This window comes from Hemicordylus capensis, chromosome 3 (genome assembly GCF_027244095.1).
Source record: "Hemicordylus capensis ecotype Gifberg chromosome 3, rHemCap1.1.pri, whole genome shotgun sequence".
NCBI classification, from domain to species: Eukaryota; Metazoa; Chordata; class Lepidosauria; order Squamata; family Cordylidae; genus Hemicordylus; species Hemicordylus capensis.
Window position 1 is genome coordinate 93,370,238 of NC_069659.1, and position 12,954 is coordinate 93,383,191.

A 12,954-nucleotide genomic window follows, 5' to 3' on the forward strand; every position below is an offset into this window, starting at 1 on the left:
ACGGGGGGGGGGCGGTGCAAGTGAGAGAGCAGAAGGGGCATTAGAATTGGAAGTCGTGCAGGACCCTCGAAAATATGGAAAATATTTGCTACTTTTGCTGCTAGGTTAATCCGGCTAGTATAGTATTGATAGACTTGTCCTCCATGAATTTGTCTAAGCCCCTTTTAAAGCCATCCAGGCTGGTGGCTGTCATCACATCTTGTGGTAGAGAATTCCATAGATTAACTATGTGCTGTGTGAAAAAATACTTTCTTTTGTCGGTCCTAAATTTCCCAACCTTCAGTTTCATGGATGACCCCAGTTTCTAGAGTTGTGAGAGAGGGAGAAAGGGGGCGGTGAGCCAATCCCCTTCCCCTCAGTTTATTCTAATAAAATTGTGTACCCTTTTATACTATATGTCTTGTGCCATATCATGTGTCTCGTGCCTTCTTTGGTATGGGTGCAACTGAACCTGTCCCCTTATCCCATTACTGCCAATCCTTCACTCAAAGGTAAGAAATGCTCAGGGTCTATTTGTGAGATTATTTGCTTGCTTGCTTGCTTACTTATCATGTTGCTAACAATCATCTAAAGCAGGGATTCTCAACATTGGGTCCCCAGATGTTATTGGACTTCAACTCCCATAATCCCCAACCAAAGGCCACTGGGGCTGGGGATTATGGGAGTTAAAGTCCAACAACATCTGGGGACCCAATGTTGAAAATCCCTGATCTAAAGCAATCAGCCATCAGTCTCCCTCTTAAAATGTAATACCTAGAATTGGTCACAGTATTCCAAGTGAAGTCTGAGCAGTAGAGGATAGAGTGTAACCGTAGTCTTATTCAGACATCACACTGTTTGTGTGCTCAGGTGTCTACATACAGGTACATGAGTTTGTGTGTTTGCAACATGATGTGTGAAGTATAGTACACACATAGAGATCTGTCCATGTATGCATCAAATGTATAAGAACATAAGAAGTGCTTTATTGGATCAGGCCCAAGGCCAATCTAGTCCAGCATCCTGTTTCACACCATGGCCCACCAGATGCCTCAGAAGAGCCCAAAGGCAGGAGATGAAGGCATGCCCTCTCTCCTGCTGTTGCTCCCCTGCAACTGGTATTTAGTGGCATCTTGCCTCTGAGGCTGGAGGTGGCCTATAGCCACCAGACCTGGTGGCCTATAGCCATCAGAGTGAATAGAGTAGCCATTGATAGACCTGTCCTCCATGACTTTGTCTAAGCCCCTTTTAAGCCATCCAAGCTATCGGCCTTTTCTGGGCCTATTCCATAGCATGGCAGCCATTTTGGAGGCCACTGTGCCTGCACAGTGGGACCCTGCGTGGCCTGACCTTGCCTTTTGATTTATTTCAAAGTAGGGGCCTCTTTGGTGGGTTAGCTCAACTAGTGAGCACACAGTCCGAAGGGATGCCTAGGGTTCACATCCTTAGGTCCTCCCCAATAGACTGGCCATCTCATGAGAGGGCAAACCCACTGGTAGCAAGCTGTCCGTGGAACTGGAATTCAGTTTGGTCTGCATGAACTGCTTTGATGGGGTGATCCCTTGCATCCTAGGTCACGGCGGGACAGCATCCTTTGCCCTTCCTCATCTACATATCCCCTCCTAGAAAGTCATCATGTTCCCTTCCCTTCCCTGAGTAACAGGGAAATCGTTTCCCCCATCCCCCAAAATCATGCTTGTGTGGGACTATTTGCATGCAGGGCTCTTTGGGGGCGGCAGTGCCAACACTGTCAAAAGAAGCACTGGCCTAGCATTACATTTGAAGGGATTTAAATGCCCTTTCCATGCCAAGGATGGGTGGCAAACTCCTAAAATGTGCAATTGTGCTCAGCACGCTCCTTTTGAGATCATGGCCAATCTCAGCCACTCGTGACATGTTGATGCTTTGCCCACAGTCTGGCCACACAGCTTGCTGGGCTAGGCCTTGGCATCTGGGCAGCAGGGAGGGGCTCCTCTCTCCTGCAACTGGAGATTGCCGGACCACAGTTGGATGAACGTCTGTGATGCGATTCACAATTTCAAATTGAAACCGTGGGTTCACCAACCTGCAGTTTCATATTATGTCTGAATCTGGCCTATTGCTTTATATGGTCCAGCTCAAAGATAAATGGGATATTATTAGAGATAAACATTTTGGTAGAACATTCATTTTAATTGCTGCCATCCTCCCTAAGCAACAAAGAGAAAAGCCAGACCATCTACGTAGCTCTTCTTATCATCTAACATTTCAGTTCAGTTTATTGTGATCTTTGATCAAATACACAATCCAGATCAAATAAAAGAAACCTTGAGGATAGATAGCAGTATAAACACATACATGCATATACACATGTAGAATCTGTTACATAGAAGATTTAGATTTAAAAGTATAGGATAAAACAAAATTAAAAAGAAAGAAAAAGTAGGGACGATTAAAATTGACTGTTTCTGAAACACCATGAATGGATTTTAATCACAGCCGTACAGAATTTGTCTACTGAGTCTGAAACATAAGTGTGTTTATCAGAAAGAAATAAGTTTATATAAAATTCATCCAAATTGTCAGGGATGAGAGGAGCAATATATTTGGAACGTAGCTCACGATAGAAAGAACAATACAGAAGCACATAGCCAACTATCTCAATATTCCCATTTCCACAAGGGCACAGTTTCGCTAAATAGGCAACTCTCCTATACCTACCCTCTAGTACTGCAGAGGGCAGCACATCCAGCCGAGCCAATGTCAGGGCTCTCCTGTGTGCTGGATAGATCAGGTCATACAAGTATTTAGCTGGTTTTTGTGAGGGCTTGGTGGCTCCAAATCTTACAAGGCTTGGTGTCTGGCTTAAATCTGTCTGGCGTTCCATATCAATAATATGCCTCTTAAGGATCGCCATAGCGTTATCATAGCCCAGAGGGAGAAGATATTCCACTGACAACCCATATGGTTTTAGCTTTTCAGTAATTAGATGCAATCAATCAGAGGGATTCCTCTAACAGTGATTTTTTCAAATTTTGATGTCTCCATATCTTTTTGGATTCATATCCATAAATATCAGATTGGGGAAGTGTTTCTAATTCAATATCTTATAATCAAAGTGTTCACCATTTCCTTATCCAAGTTAAAGCTTGTCCACAATGCTTTCTAAACTACATTCTTCCATTCTGGGTTGCAGAAAAACAAAAACAGGGGGAAATAACTGGTTCCCCTCAGTATTTAGTGTACTTTCCTGAGGCAGGGCGGGAAAGGATTTCCCTTTCTATTCCTGACAGAGGTCCTGTGCCTTTGATAACTGCATAGCTGACAAGAATTCAGCAGGGTGTATTCCCCAGCATAGAGATTCAGTCATGTGAAAAGCTGTACTTGTTGAATGTATGTGTGTCATGCCAGTCATGAAAGTCCTACAGAGGAAGGCTTGTTTATTTTACTTTAGCTTTGTCAAAGATTGGCAAATATGCTGAGCATTTCTAAGTTATGGCATAGGTGTCACTTCCTTAGTTTCTCAAGATAGTTAATTGAGGTTTGTTTTGTATCTGCCTGCAGCAGACCTTTTACTTCGTGCTTCGACAACACTTGTTAATGATTAAACCTGGAATATGGACATTGGTTGCAGACCCAAGCCTTATCTTTTTATGAGATAAAAAGTTAGCATGAACAGAGTCATGCTGAGTACAGCAACCAAAAACAGCAGGAAATATTTTCTTTTGGACTTTCCCAAAGAACTGTAAAGAGAAACCAAGCAGCTAACAATTGTTTCCCCAGTATTTGGTTATGGAGTTGTTCACATGGAAGAACCAAGAAAGAACAGATTTGCTTGCCTGTAAGGACCACGAGGGCACTTCTTAAGACTTTTTCATTATCTTCAAGTAAAAAGGTAAGGCAACTGGCAGTCTTCATTGGTTCATTTAGTATAATCCAGCAAATGGGCTGCTGAACAGAGCCTATGCTTAGTAATGACATCTGGAAAAAGATGTCTGATCTCCAAAATTAAATGTTTAGTATACTGGTTTGAAAAACCGTCATAACAAAACAAAACACAAAATCCATGTGTGAACGAGGAAGTAATGTGAAGTCATGTGTGATGGTCCACAGTCCTTGCCTTTTGTCTTACTTTTAATTTAGATTTCTAAGCTCATGTGTGGATATAGCAGCCATTAAAAAGAAAGTTGTTGCTGTGTTGACCCCTAGTTCTGAAAGAGTGCAGAATTCCTCTTTCTCACTTCACAAATGAAAGCTTAGGAAGTGAACTCCAAAAGCCTGCCTACCATAATAGGAGGAAGTACCTACCATAATAGGTAGAATGTCAGGCTCTCCCTAGTAGGACAGTCAGATACCTGAATAATATTAACCTTCCATTGTGAAAACATGTTGCCAGTAATAAAAGAATGGGACAATTCTCTGGATGTTTTGTCGGACATCTCCAATTCTCTGCTTCACTTCTTAAAAACTGGCAGTCTGCCAGATACCTTGGTTATGCAAATTATAATATGTTGTGCTTTGTAGGTTTAATACGTGGATGTCCTTTTCTTTCAGATTCAAAGGAAGAGCATGCTAAATGGGTAGACTCCAGGAAAGGATTTGGGTGCTTTCAAGTCTCTTAACCTTTCTAACAGGTATGACACTTTTCTGATTGTCCGAGCATAGTGAAGCCTTTGGTATAGAAATGATTAGAATTTTGTATGCTTGGCAGGTTTTTTAATAATGGAACATTGAAATAGCACTGAAGACACATTTATTCACCCAGGCTTTTAATTAGATTTATGGTTTTAAATTTTTAATGTTGGTTTTAAATGATTTAATGTTAATTATTTTAATATTTAAATGATTTTAATTGTTTAATTGACTTAGTTTTGATTTTAATTGTTTTGTTTTTATTTTGATGGAAACCACCCCGAGCCATTTTTGGAAGGGTGGTATATAAATCAAATATTAGGATAAAATTATTATTATTATTAATTCAATTTCTATACCGCCCTTCCAAAAATGGCTCAAGGTGGTTTACAAAGAGAGATAACAAACAAATAAGATGGCTCCCTGTCCCCAAAGGGCTCACATTCTAAAAAGAAACAAAAGACACACACCAGCAACAGTCACTGGAAGTACTGTGCTGGGGGTGGATAGGGCCAGTTACTCTCCCCCTGCTAAATAAAGAGAATCACCACGGTAAAAGGTGCCTCTTTGCCCAGTTAGCAGGGGTCAAAATCTGGCACACACTTATTTAACTTATAGGACTGTTGTAAGGATTACATCAAGATAATACACGTGAAACACTCTCAGAAAGTGCTATACGGATGCAAAATATTATTTCTGAGTAAACAGGCTTTCAGAATGAAAATTATGCATACACACTGAGAACACCATTCTATGCTTCAAGTATGAAATCAGCTCAACCTGAGCATCACTTTTCAAAGGGAAGGGGAATCCAAAATTTTTTGTAATGTAACTGCTCCCTTATTGGCTCTCCTGTTAACTTGCAAAAAGAGCATCCTGGACTAGACATATATCTGCAGGCATGCTGTTGTGCTTCATTTCTACAGTTCTTCATTTTTCAATGAAAACTGGATTGCAGTTCTATCTCCTTGTCTCCTTTACCGAGCAGCTGATGAATGATCCCTTTGGGGACAGGGATCCATCTTATTTATTTATTATTTCTCTGTGTAAACTGCCCTGAGCCATTTTTGGAAGGGCGGTATAGAAATCGAATTATTATTATTATTAATAATAATAATAATAATAATAATAATAATAAGCAGGCAGAGGTGAGTAGGTTAAGTCTGGATGAGAACCCCATGAAAGCCACCCATAATGGAAGAAATGCAGGATATAAATGTAATGCATACTTCTTAAAGAGAAATAGGGGCTGACATCCTTACTAATGCAGCATGGGCACTACATGAGATACACACATGCTGCTGATGTGTTCAGCTAACTCAGCAATGGAGATTGTGTGGGGGGCATTTTTACTGATTTCCCCTTCCCCACAAAATATGCCCCCGAGGGATGTGTGACCTTTAACAATACAGAATGTACTCATTTAAGTGGAAGGCTTCCAAATTCTTTTGTAAAATGTAACAGCCATTTTGACAGAAGCAATTGATAACGGTAGACATCTAGACCAGAGATTCTCAACGTTGAGTCCCCAGATGTTATTGGACTTCAACTCCCATAATCCCCAACCAAGGGCCCCTGGGGCTGGGGATTATGGGAGCTGAAGTCCAATAACATCTGAGGACCCAACATTGAGAATCCCTGATCTAGACTAACGCTGTGCTAGCTCAATGAATGAAGTTGCACACACAAAAGGTCTAGTAGCTGCATGGATGCTCAAGGTTGTACAGTCCCTTGCATCAGAGGTGGCCAGTAAGGGTGGGGCTGGGAGGGCAGAAAAGCCATACCCATACTTTATTTTTATTTATTTATTGTTAAATTTATATACCGCCTTTCATTAAATACCGCCTTTCATTAAAACAATCACAAGGTGGTTCACACAGAAAAAAAAATTGAACAAGACTATACAAATTACACGATTAAAATATTATGCTAAAATATAAAAACAGATCTAATTAAAAACTTTTTAAAATACATACATAAAAATAACCATACAATATACAAAGAAGCAGCAATGGCAACAATCACATAAAAGCCTGAGTAAAAAGCGAAGTTTTCACATGTTTTCTAAAAGCCATGATGGAGACCGAGGAGCGAATAGCCACAGGAGAGCATTCCAAAGTCTGGGGGCAGCAGACTACTGACCACTACTGCCATGCACTTTCGGTCCACTTGTGCAAGTGGCGCATTTGCACAACAAGAATAGTAGAACAGGATGTGGGTGTTTACTCCTGTGCATACTTAACCTCAAGCTACCATGCAGTGGCTTGATCTTCTCTGCATCATTCCCTGCAAATATATGGTCTGAGGAAAGAGGTTCCTGAGCAGAAAGGATGCCACAGGTTCACACCCTATTGCACCAGTGCAACACTAGTCTGGAATGCAAGCTTCCAACTTAGCAGAACTAGCTAGTGCAACATGTTTATGCAAGTGCAGCATTAGTCTGGATGTCAGCCAGTATTTACTGTCTATTCCAATTTGAGAATGCTTTCTGTATATTTATATATGTGTGTGTGTGTTTGCATGTTGAGTTTAAATAATTTTACATGAATTCCAGTGAGCTTTAAATGGCAATTTAGTTGAATACACCTTAACTTGACATTTATCATAGAGACTGATTATTCCTTTAAGTCTGTTTGAAATTATACAGTTGTCTTGCAGGTCAAAATATCCCACAGATTTGTAGAATAATGTGACAGTAATCAAATTGCATTTCTTTCAGAGCTGCATTATTGTATATATTACTTGTGTACAATACAACAAAAATAATCTAATGATATAAAATGATATACCTAAAAGAATCATCATTAGCAATGGATTTTTTAAAAAAAAGATATTCTGGAATCAGTTCATATCCATGAATCATGGTAATATGGTAACTGAATATTATCTATCTATCTATCTATCTATCCATCCATCCAGTCAGTCAGTCAGTCAGTCAGTTAGTTAGCAGGCTTTTATACCACCCCATATATAAAGCTCTGGATGGTTTACAAATTTAAAAGCACAAAACAATAATTAGAAACATTAAATCAATTTTAAAAGTTTTAAAAATAAATTTTAGTAAGATTTAAAGCTTATGATCTATAAGCCTGATTAAACAGGTGCTTCAGAACTGGGTTGTGAATGTATGCCCGACTGGTCAGAGGTTACAAGATCTGAAGTGAAAAAACTGAAAGCTCAATTAAAACCGGGTAAAGAAGCAAGTTATGATAATATCCCCCCTGAAATGCTTAAGGAAAATGCTGATTGGAGGGCCCCAATTTTAGGATCTTACTGAAAGAATGGCATGCATCCCAGAGGACCGGGAGGACTCATGCATAATCTATATAACAGTCCCTTCAGGTTAGAAGTAACCTGCAGGGACATCTTTCACGTATAATATCAACTAAAAGACGGGTTAAACAGGGAGGCATTCTGCCCCCACCTTCTATTTTATTTGTTTGTTTGTTTGTTTGTTTGTTTATTAGGGTTTCGGATTTTGTATTTTTTCTGTTTCAGTTTGTACCAAATTTGAATCAACCCCATTTTGTCTGAAATTAAGCCTTCCGAATTACCACAGTTTTGTTTTGTATCTAAATTAATCTGAATCTGAATTAATTCAGATTAAAAAATGGGTCGCATGGTCAAAATATTGGGTGGGGGTTATAGTGCCCAGTGAGTGGAAGCTACCACAAAAATTTCAAAGGAATTGGGCAAACTGCTGATTTTTGGTGAATTTTTTAAGTTTGCGTGTCTTTCAGATTTTCCCCATAGGGTATGATGGAGGTTTCAGGAAAAGTATAGTTTCATGTGGGGGGGAGGGAGGGGTGGCCCAGAGTGGAGTGTGGTTGGTGGTAGTGCCCAGTTGATACAAGGAAGCTACCACAATTTTTTCAGAGGAATTTGGAAAAGGGCTGATTTTTAAAGAATTAATGAACTTACATGTCTTTCAGATTTTCCTCGTAGGGTATAATGGAGGTTTCTGCAGTCCCATAACTCCACTTGAGGGGCACTGGGGTGGCCCAGAGCAAGTGGCAGTGTAGCGCACATAGGGTGCCAACCACCCACATGGGTTGCCAACCCATGAAGTACAGGGTTTTGTTGTTCTAGAGGTGTTCTGAGAGTAGATTCTCTAGTAGAATATGAGAGTGGATTCATGGTTTTTCATTTAAAATCTCATTTGCTACCAACACCTCAGAAACAAACTCAACACCTCAGAAACAACAAAGAACAACAAAGAAACAACAAACACCTAAACTCAACACCTCAGAAACAACAAAGACCAGTGCAATCCTGGGTTAGCAATCCAGGGGAGTGGTTGGCACCCTCTGTGCACTATACCACCACTCGCTTCAGGCCATCCCAGTGCCCCACAGGTGGAGTTATGGGGCTGCTGAAACCTCCATTATTCCCTATGGGGAAAATCTTAAAGATGCATAAACCTCAAAAATTCCTAAGAAATCAGCCCTTTGCCCTATTTGTAATCTGCATAAACCTCAAAAAATTCCTAAGAAATCAGCCCTTTGCCCTATTTGTAATCTGGGTGCACCACCCTTGGGGCACTTCCACCCAACCCACTGTTTTGCCCCTGAAGCCCCACACAAACAAGTTGAAAGAGTGAAGAGAATGATGAACAATGACACTTAATTTTTTGGCACAGTTATTTGAGAATTTTGCAGCGGGTGTGAGCCTGTCCCTGTGCACACTAGCACAGCAGCACAACCCATTTGTGGATTCAAGCAATCTTTCAATAAAAACACTCCCTCCCCATGGAACAGTGACCACAGGTCATTTGAGATAGCAAGAAAGACCAATGAGCCAGCGTGGTGTAGTGGTTAGAGTGCTGGACTAGGACTGGGGAGACCCGAGTTCAAATCCCCATTCAGCCATGATACTAGCTGGGTGACTCTGGGCCAGTCACTTCTCTCTCAGCCTAACCTACTTCACAGGGTTGTTGTGAGGAGAAACCTAAGTATGTAGTACACTGCTCTGGGTTCCTTGGAGGAAGAGCGGAATATAAATTTAATAATAATAATAATAATAATAATAATAATAATAATAGCAGAATAGAAGAAAAAGAAATAGAAAAAATCACCAAATACAAAGATCTACAAATTGAAATTGAAAGGCTGTGGCAGAAAAAGACCAAAATAATCCCAGTGGTCATTGGCGCCCTGGGTGCAGTTCCAAAAGACCTTGAAGAGCACCTCAACACCATAGCAGCCACAGAAATCACCATCAGCCAGTTACAAAAACCAGCTTTACTGGGAACAGCCTATATTCTGCGACGATATCTATAACAATTGACAATAAAATTCAGCCATCCCAGGTCCTTGGGAAGGACTCGATGTCTGGATAAAACAAACCAGTCAATAACACCTGTCTGACTGTGTAAACAAGAAATAATAATAACCTGTAGTAATGTTTTTAATGAGTTGGTTGTGGACAAAATATCTTGTAATAATCAGGATGATTTAGACTCAGATCCCACAATTACTTCAGTGTCTGATGCGGAGGTTTGTGACTCCTGAACATGTGGACAGGTTGTTTGGAACAGTGCAGCCTACCACCTGTTCTCTTGTCTTGACCCTTGTCCAACATGGCTTATACTATCAGGCAGGGGGTTGTTGTAGAGGGCCTGGTAAAGATATAAATGCTTCTCTGGTGGAGGGCAGGATGCCTTCTTTCCTTAAGGAAACAATTATTTATTTATTTATTTAGTGCATTTTTATACCGCCTCAACCCAAGTTCTCAGGGCAGTTCACAACAAACAAAAACAAAACATTAAAATCAATTAAATACTAAAAACAGTTTAAAACAAATCAATAAACAATCCAAAATTTTAAAAGTTAAAAAGCTAAAAGGCCTGGGTAAAAAGATGAGTCTTTAGATACTTTTTAGAAGCTGCTAGAGATGGGAAGACTCTTATTCCCACAGGAAGTGCGTTCCAAAGTCTCAGGGTGACAACAGAGAAGGCCCGTCCCTGGGTGGCCACCAGACGACATGAAAGGAGCCACAGACGAAACTCCCCTGATGTACACAGTGGACGATGGGGATCATGAAGAAGAAGACGCTCTCTTAAGTATCATGGGCCTAAGCTGTTTAGGGCTTTATAAGTTACTAGTTATTTTAGGCCCGTTAAATTAACGGGCGCTAAGAGAGTTGTGCGCTGCGAGCCCCCTGATGCCATTCCCCTTCCCACCGCCTCCAGCCTCCATGCCGCAGCCGGTCTCCCCGGCCAGGCAAGGGCCCCCCGGCACCGCCGGCCTTCCCTTTCTGGGCCGGCCGCCGCCTGTGGACTCCGCAGCTGGGCCGGGCCCGCCACCGCCTCTGACCCCCAGCGATCCAGTCTGTGGCTGGGCCGCCGCCGCCCTCCACGGCCGGGCCAGGCCCTTCGCCGTCGGCCTCCGTGCTGCCGCCAGTCTCCCCGGCCGGGCCAGGGCTGCCCGCCACCGCTGGCTTCCCCTTACCGGCTTCCCCCGCCACCTTATCACCCCGTCTTGCGGCGGCGGCGGCGGCGGCGGCTCTGCAACGGCCACCATGGGCCCCAATCGCCGCCGCCATCGCCTCCCAGTCGCAGCCGCCGCCATTGGGCCCTGTCAGCCCACCGCGGCCGGCATTGGACACGGAGGGAGACACGGACACATGCCAGGCGAGAGAGACATGGACAGACACCTGGCTCTTTATTATAGAGGACAACCAGCACTTTGTATTTTGCCCGGAAACTTATTGGCAGCCAGTGCAACTCCTGTAATATAGGAGTAATATGGTCTCTTCAAGATGACCCGGAGACCAACCTGGCTGCCGCATTTTGTACTAATTGTAGTTTCCGGACTACGTACAAAGGCAACCCCACATAGGGCGCATTGCAGTAATCAAGTCTGGAGTTTACCAGCAAGTGTACTACTGTTTTGAGATCATGAACCTTAAGAAACGGACGCAGCTGGTGTATCAACCAAAGCTGATAGAAAGTGCTTCTGGCCACTGCCTCAACCTGGGGAACCAGGGAAAGGTGTAGATCCAGAAGCACTCCCAGACTGCGTACCTGTTCCTTCTGAGGAAGTGTGACCCCATCTAGAACAGGTAGATCAATATCGCTTCCAGAGTGATTACCCCGCACAATAAGTACCTCTGTCTTGTCCGGATTCAAACTCAGTTTGTTATCCCTCATCCAGCACATTACTGCTTCCAAGCAGGCATTCAGGGAGGATATGCCTTCTCCTGATGATGTTGACATGGAGAAATAGATTTGGGTGTCATCAGCATACTGATAAAACCCAGCACCAAATCTCCAGATGATCTCTCCCAACGGTTTCATGTAGATATTAAAAAGCATTGAAGACAGTACGGAGCCCTGAGGGACCCCATATAAAAGCTCAGATTTTGAAGAGCAACAGTCCAAGCAACACCATCTGGAATCTGCCAGAAAGGTAGGAGCGGAACCACTGCAAAGCAGTGCCTCCCACCCCCAACTCCCTCAGACATTCCAGAAGGATACTATGGCTGATAGTATTGAAAGCCGCCGAGAGATCCAAAAGGACCAACAGAGTCACACTTCCTCTGTCAAGTCCCAATTGGAGATCATCTGACCAAGGCAGTCTCCACCCCATTGCCCATCCAAAAACCAGTTTGAAATGCGTCTAGATAGTCAGTTTCCTCCAAGACTGCCTGGAGCTGGGAGGCTACCACCCTCTCAATCACCTTACCCAACCATGGGAGGTTGGAGACAGGCCTGTAGTTATTATACTCCAAGGGGTCCAAGCTAGGCTTCTTAAGAATAGGTCTAATAATTGCCTCCTTTAAACAAGGAGGCATCCTGCCCTCCCTCAGAGAGCTATTTATAATTGCCACCAGGCTCTCCACAACAACCCCCTTGCCAGATAATATAAGCCACGTTGGGCAAGGATCAAGCAGGAAGGTGGTAGGACGCACCATTCCGAGCAGCTTGTCCACATCCTCAGGAGTCACAAACTGAAATTGATCCAGTCTAACCACACAAGAGGAGTTGCTGGATACCTCTGCATCTGACACTGCGATAACTGTGGAGTCTAAATCTAGATCTAGATCGACCCAAATACGAGAGACTTTGTCCACAAAAAACTCATTAAAAGCATCACACCAGGCAACTGATGGTTCCAAATTCAGATTCAGGGGAGTAGGGGGCCCTACAAGCCCTCTTACAACCCTGAATACTCGTAGCTCCACTGGACGAGAGCCTGTGGAAGCAATATGGGCAGAAAAGAAACACTTCTTTGCTGTACGTATAGCCAGAGCATATTAGACCTCTTCTGAAGAAGCCTGCCTTGAATCCTTCAGAGTTAACCAACTATAGGCCTGTCTCCAAACTTCCGTGGCTGGGCAAGGTGATTGAGAAGGTGGTGGCCT

The 12,954-nt window shown here is 42.8% G+C and overlaps 1 protein-coding gene across 2 annotated transcripts in view; it reads left to right on the forward strand.

The window, feature by feature from the left end:
* Nucleotides 1–3,367: 3,367 nt before the first annotated feature.
* Nucleotides 3,368–12,954, forward strand: part of IGSF5 (immunoglobulin superfamily member 5) — a 60,234-nt gene continuing 50,647 nt past the window's right edge. The window contains exons 1-2 of one of the 2 annotated variants that reach the window (XM_053312408.1): nucleotides 3,368–3,853; nucleotides 4,513–4,592. In XM_053312408.1, the coding sequence (XP_053168383.1) occupies nucleotides 4,535–4,592 (58 nt within the window). In that variant the 5' untranslated portion in view covers nucleotides 3,368–3,853; nucleotides 4,513–4,534. The remainder of the gene's footprint in view (nucleotides 3,854–4,512; nucleotides 4,593–12,954) is intronic. The other variant, XM_053312409.1, reaches the window with a different exon arrangement.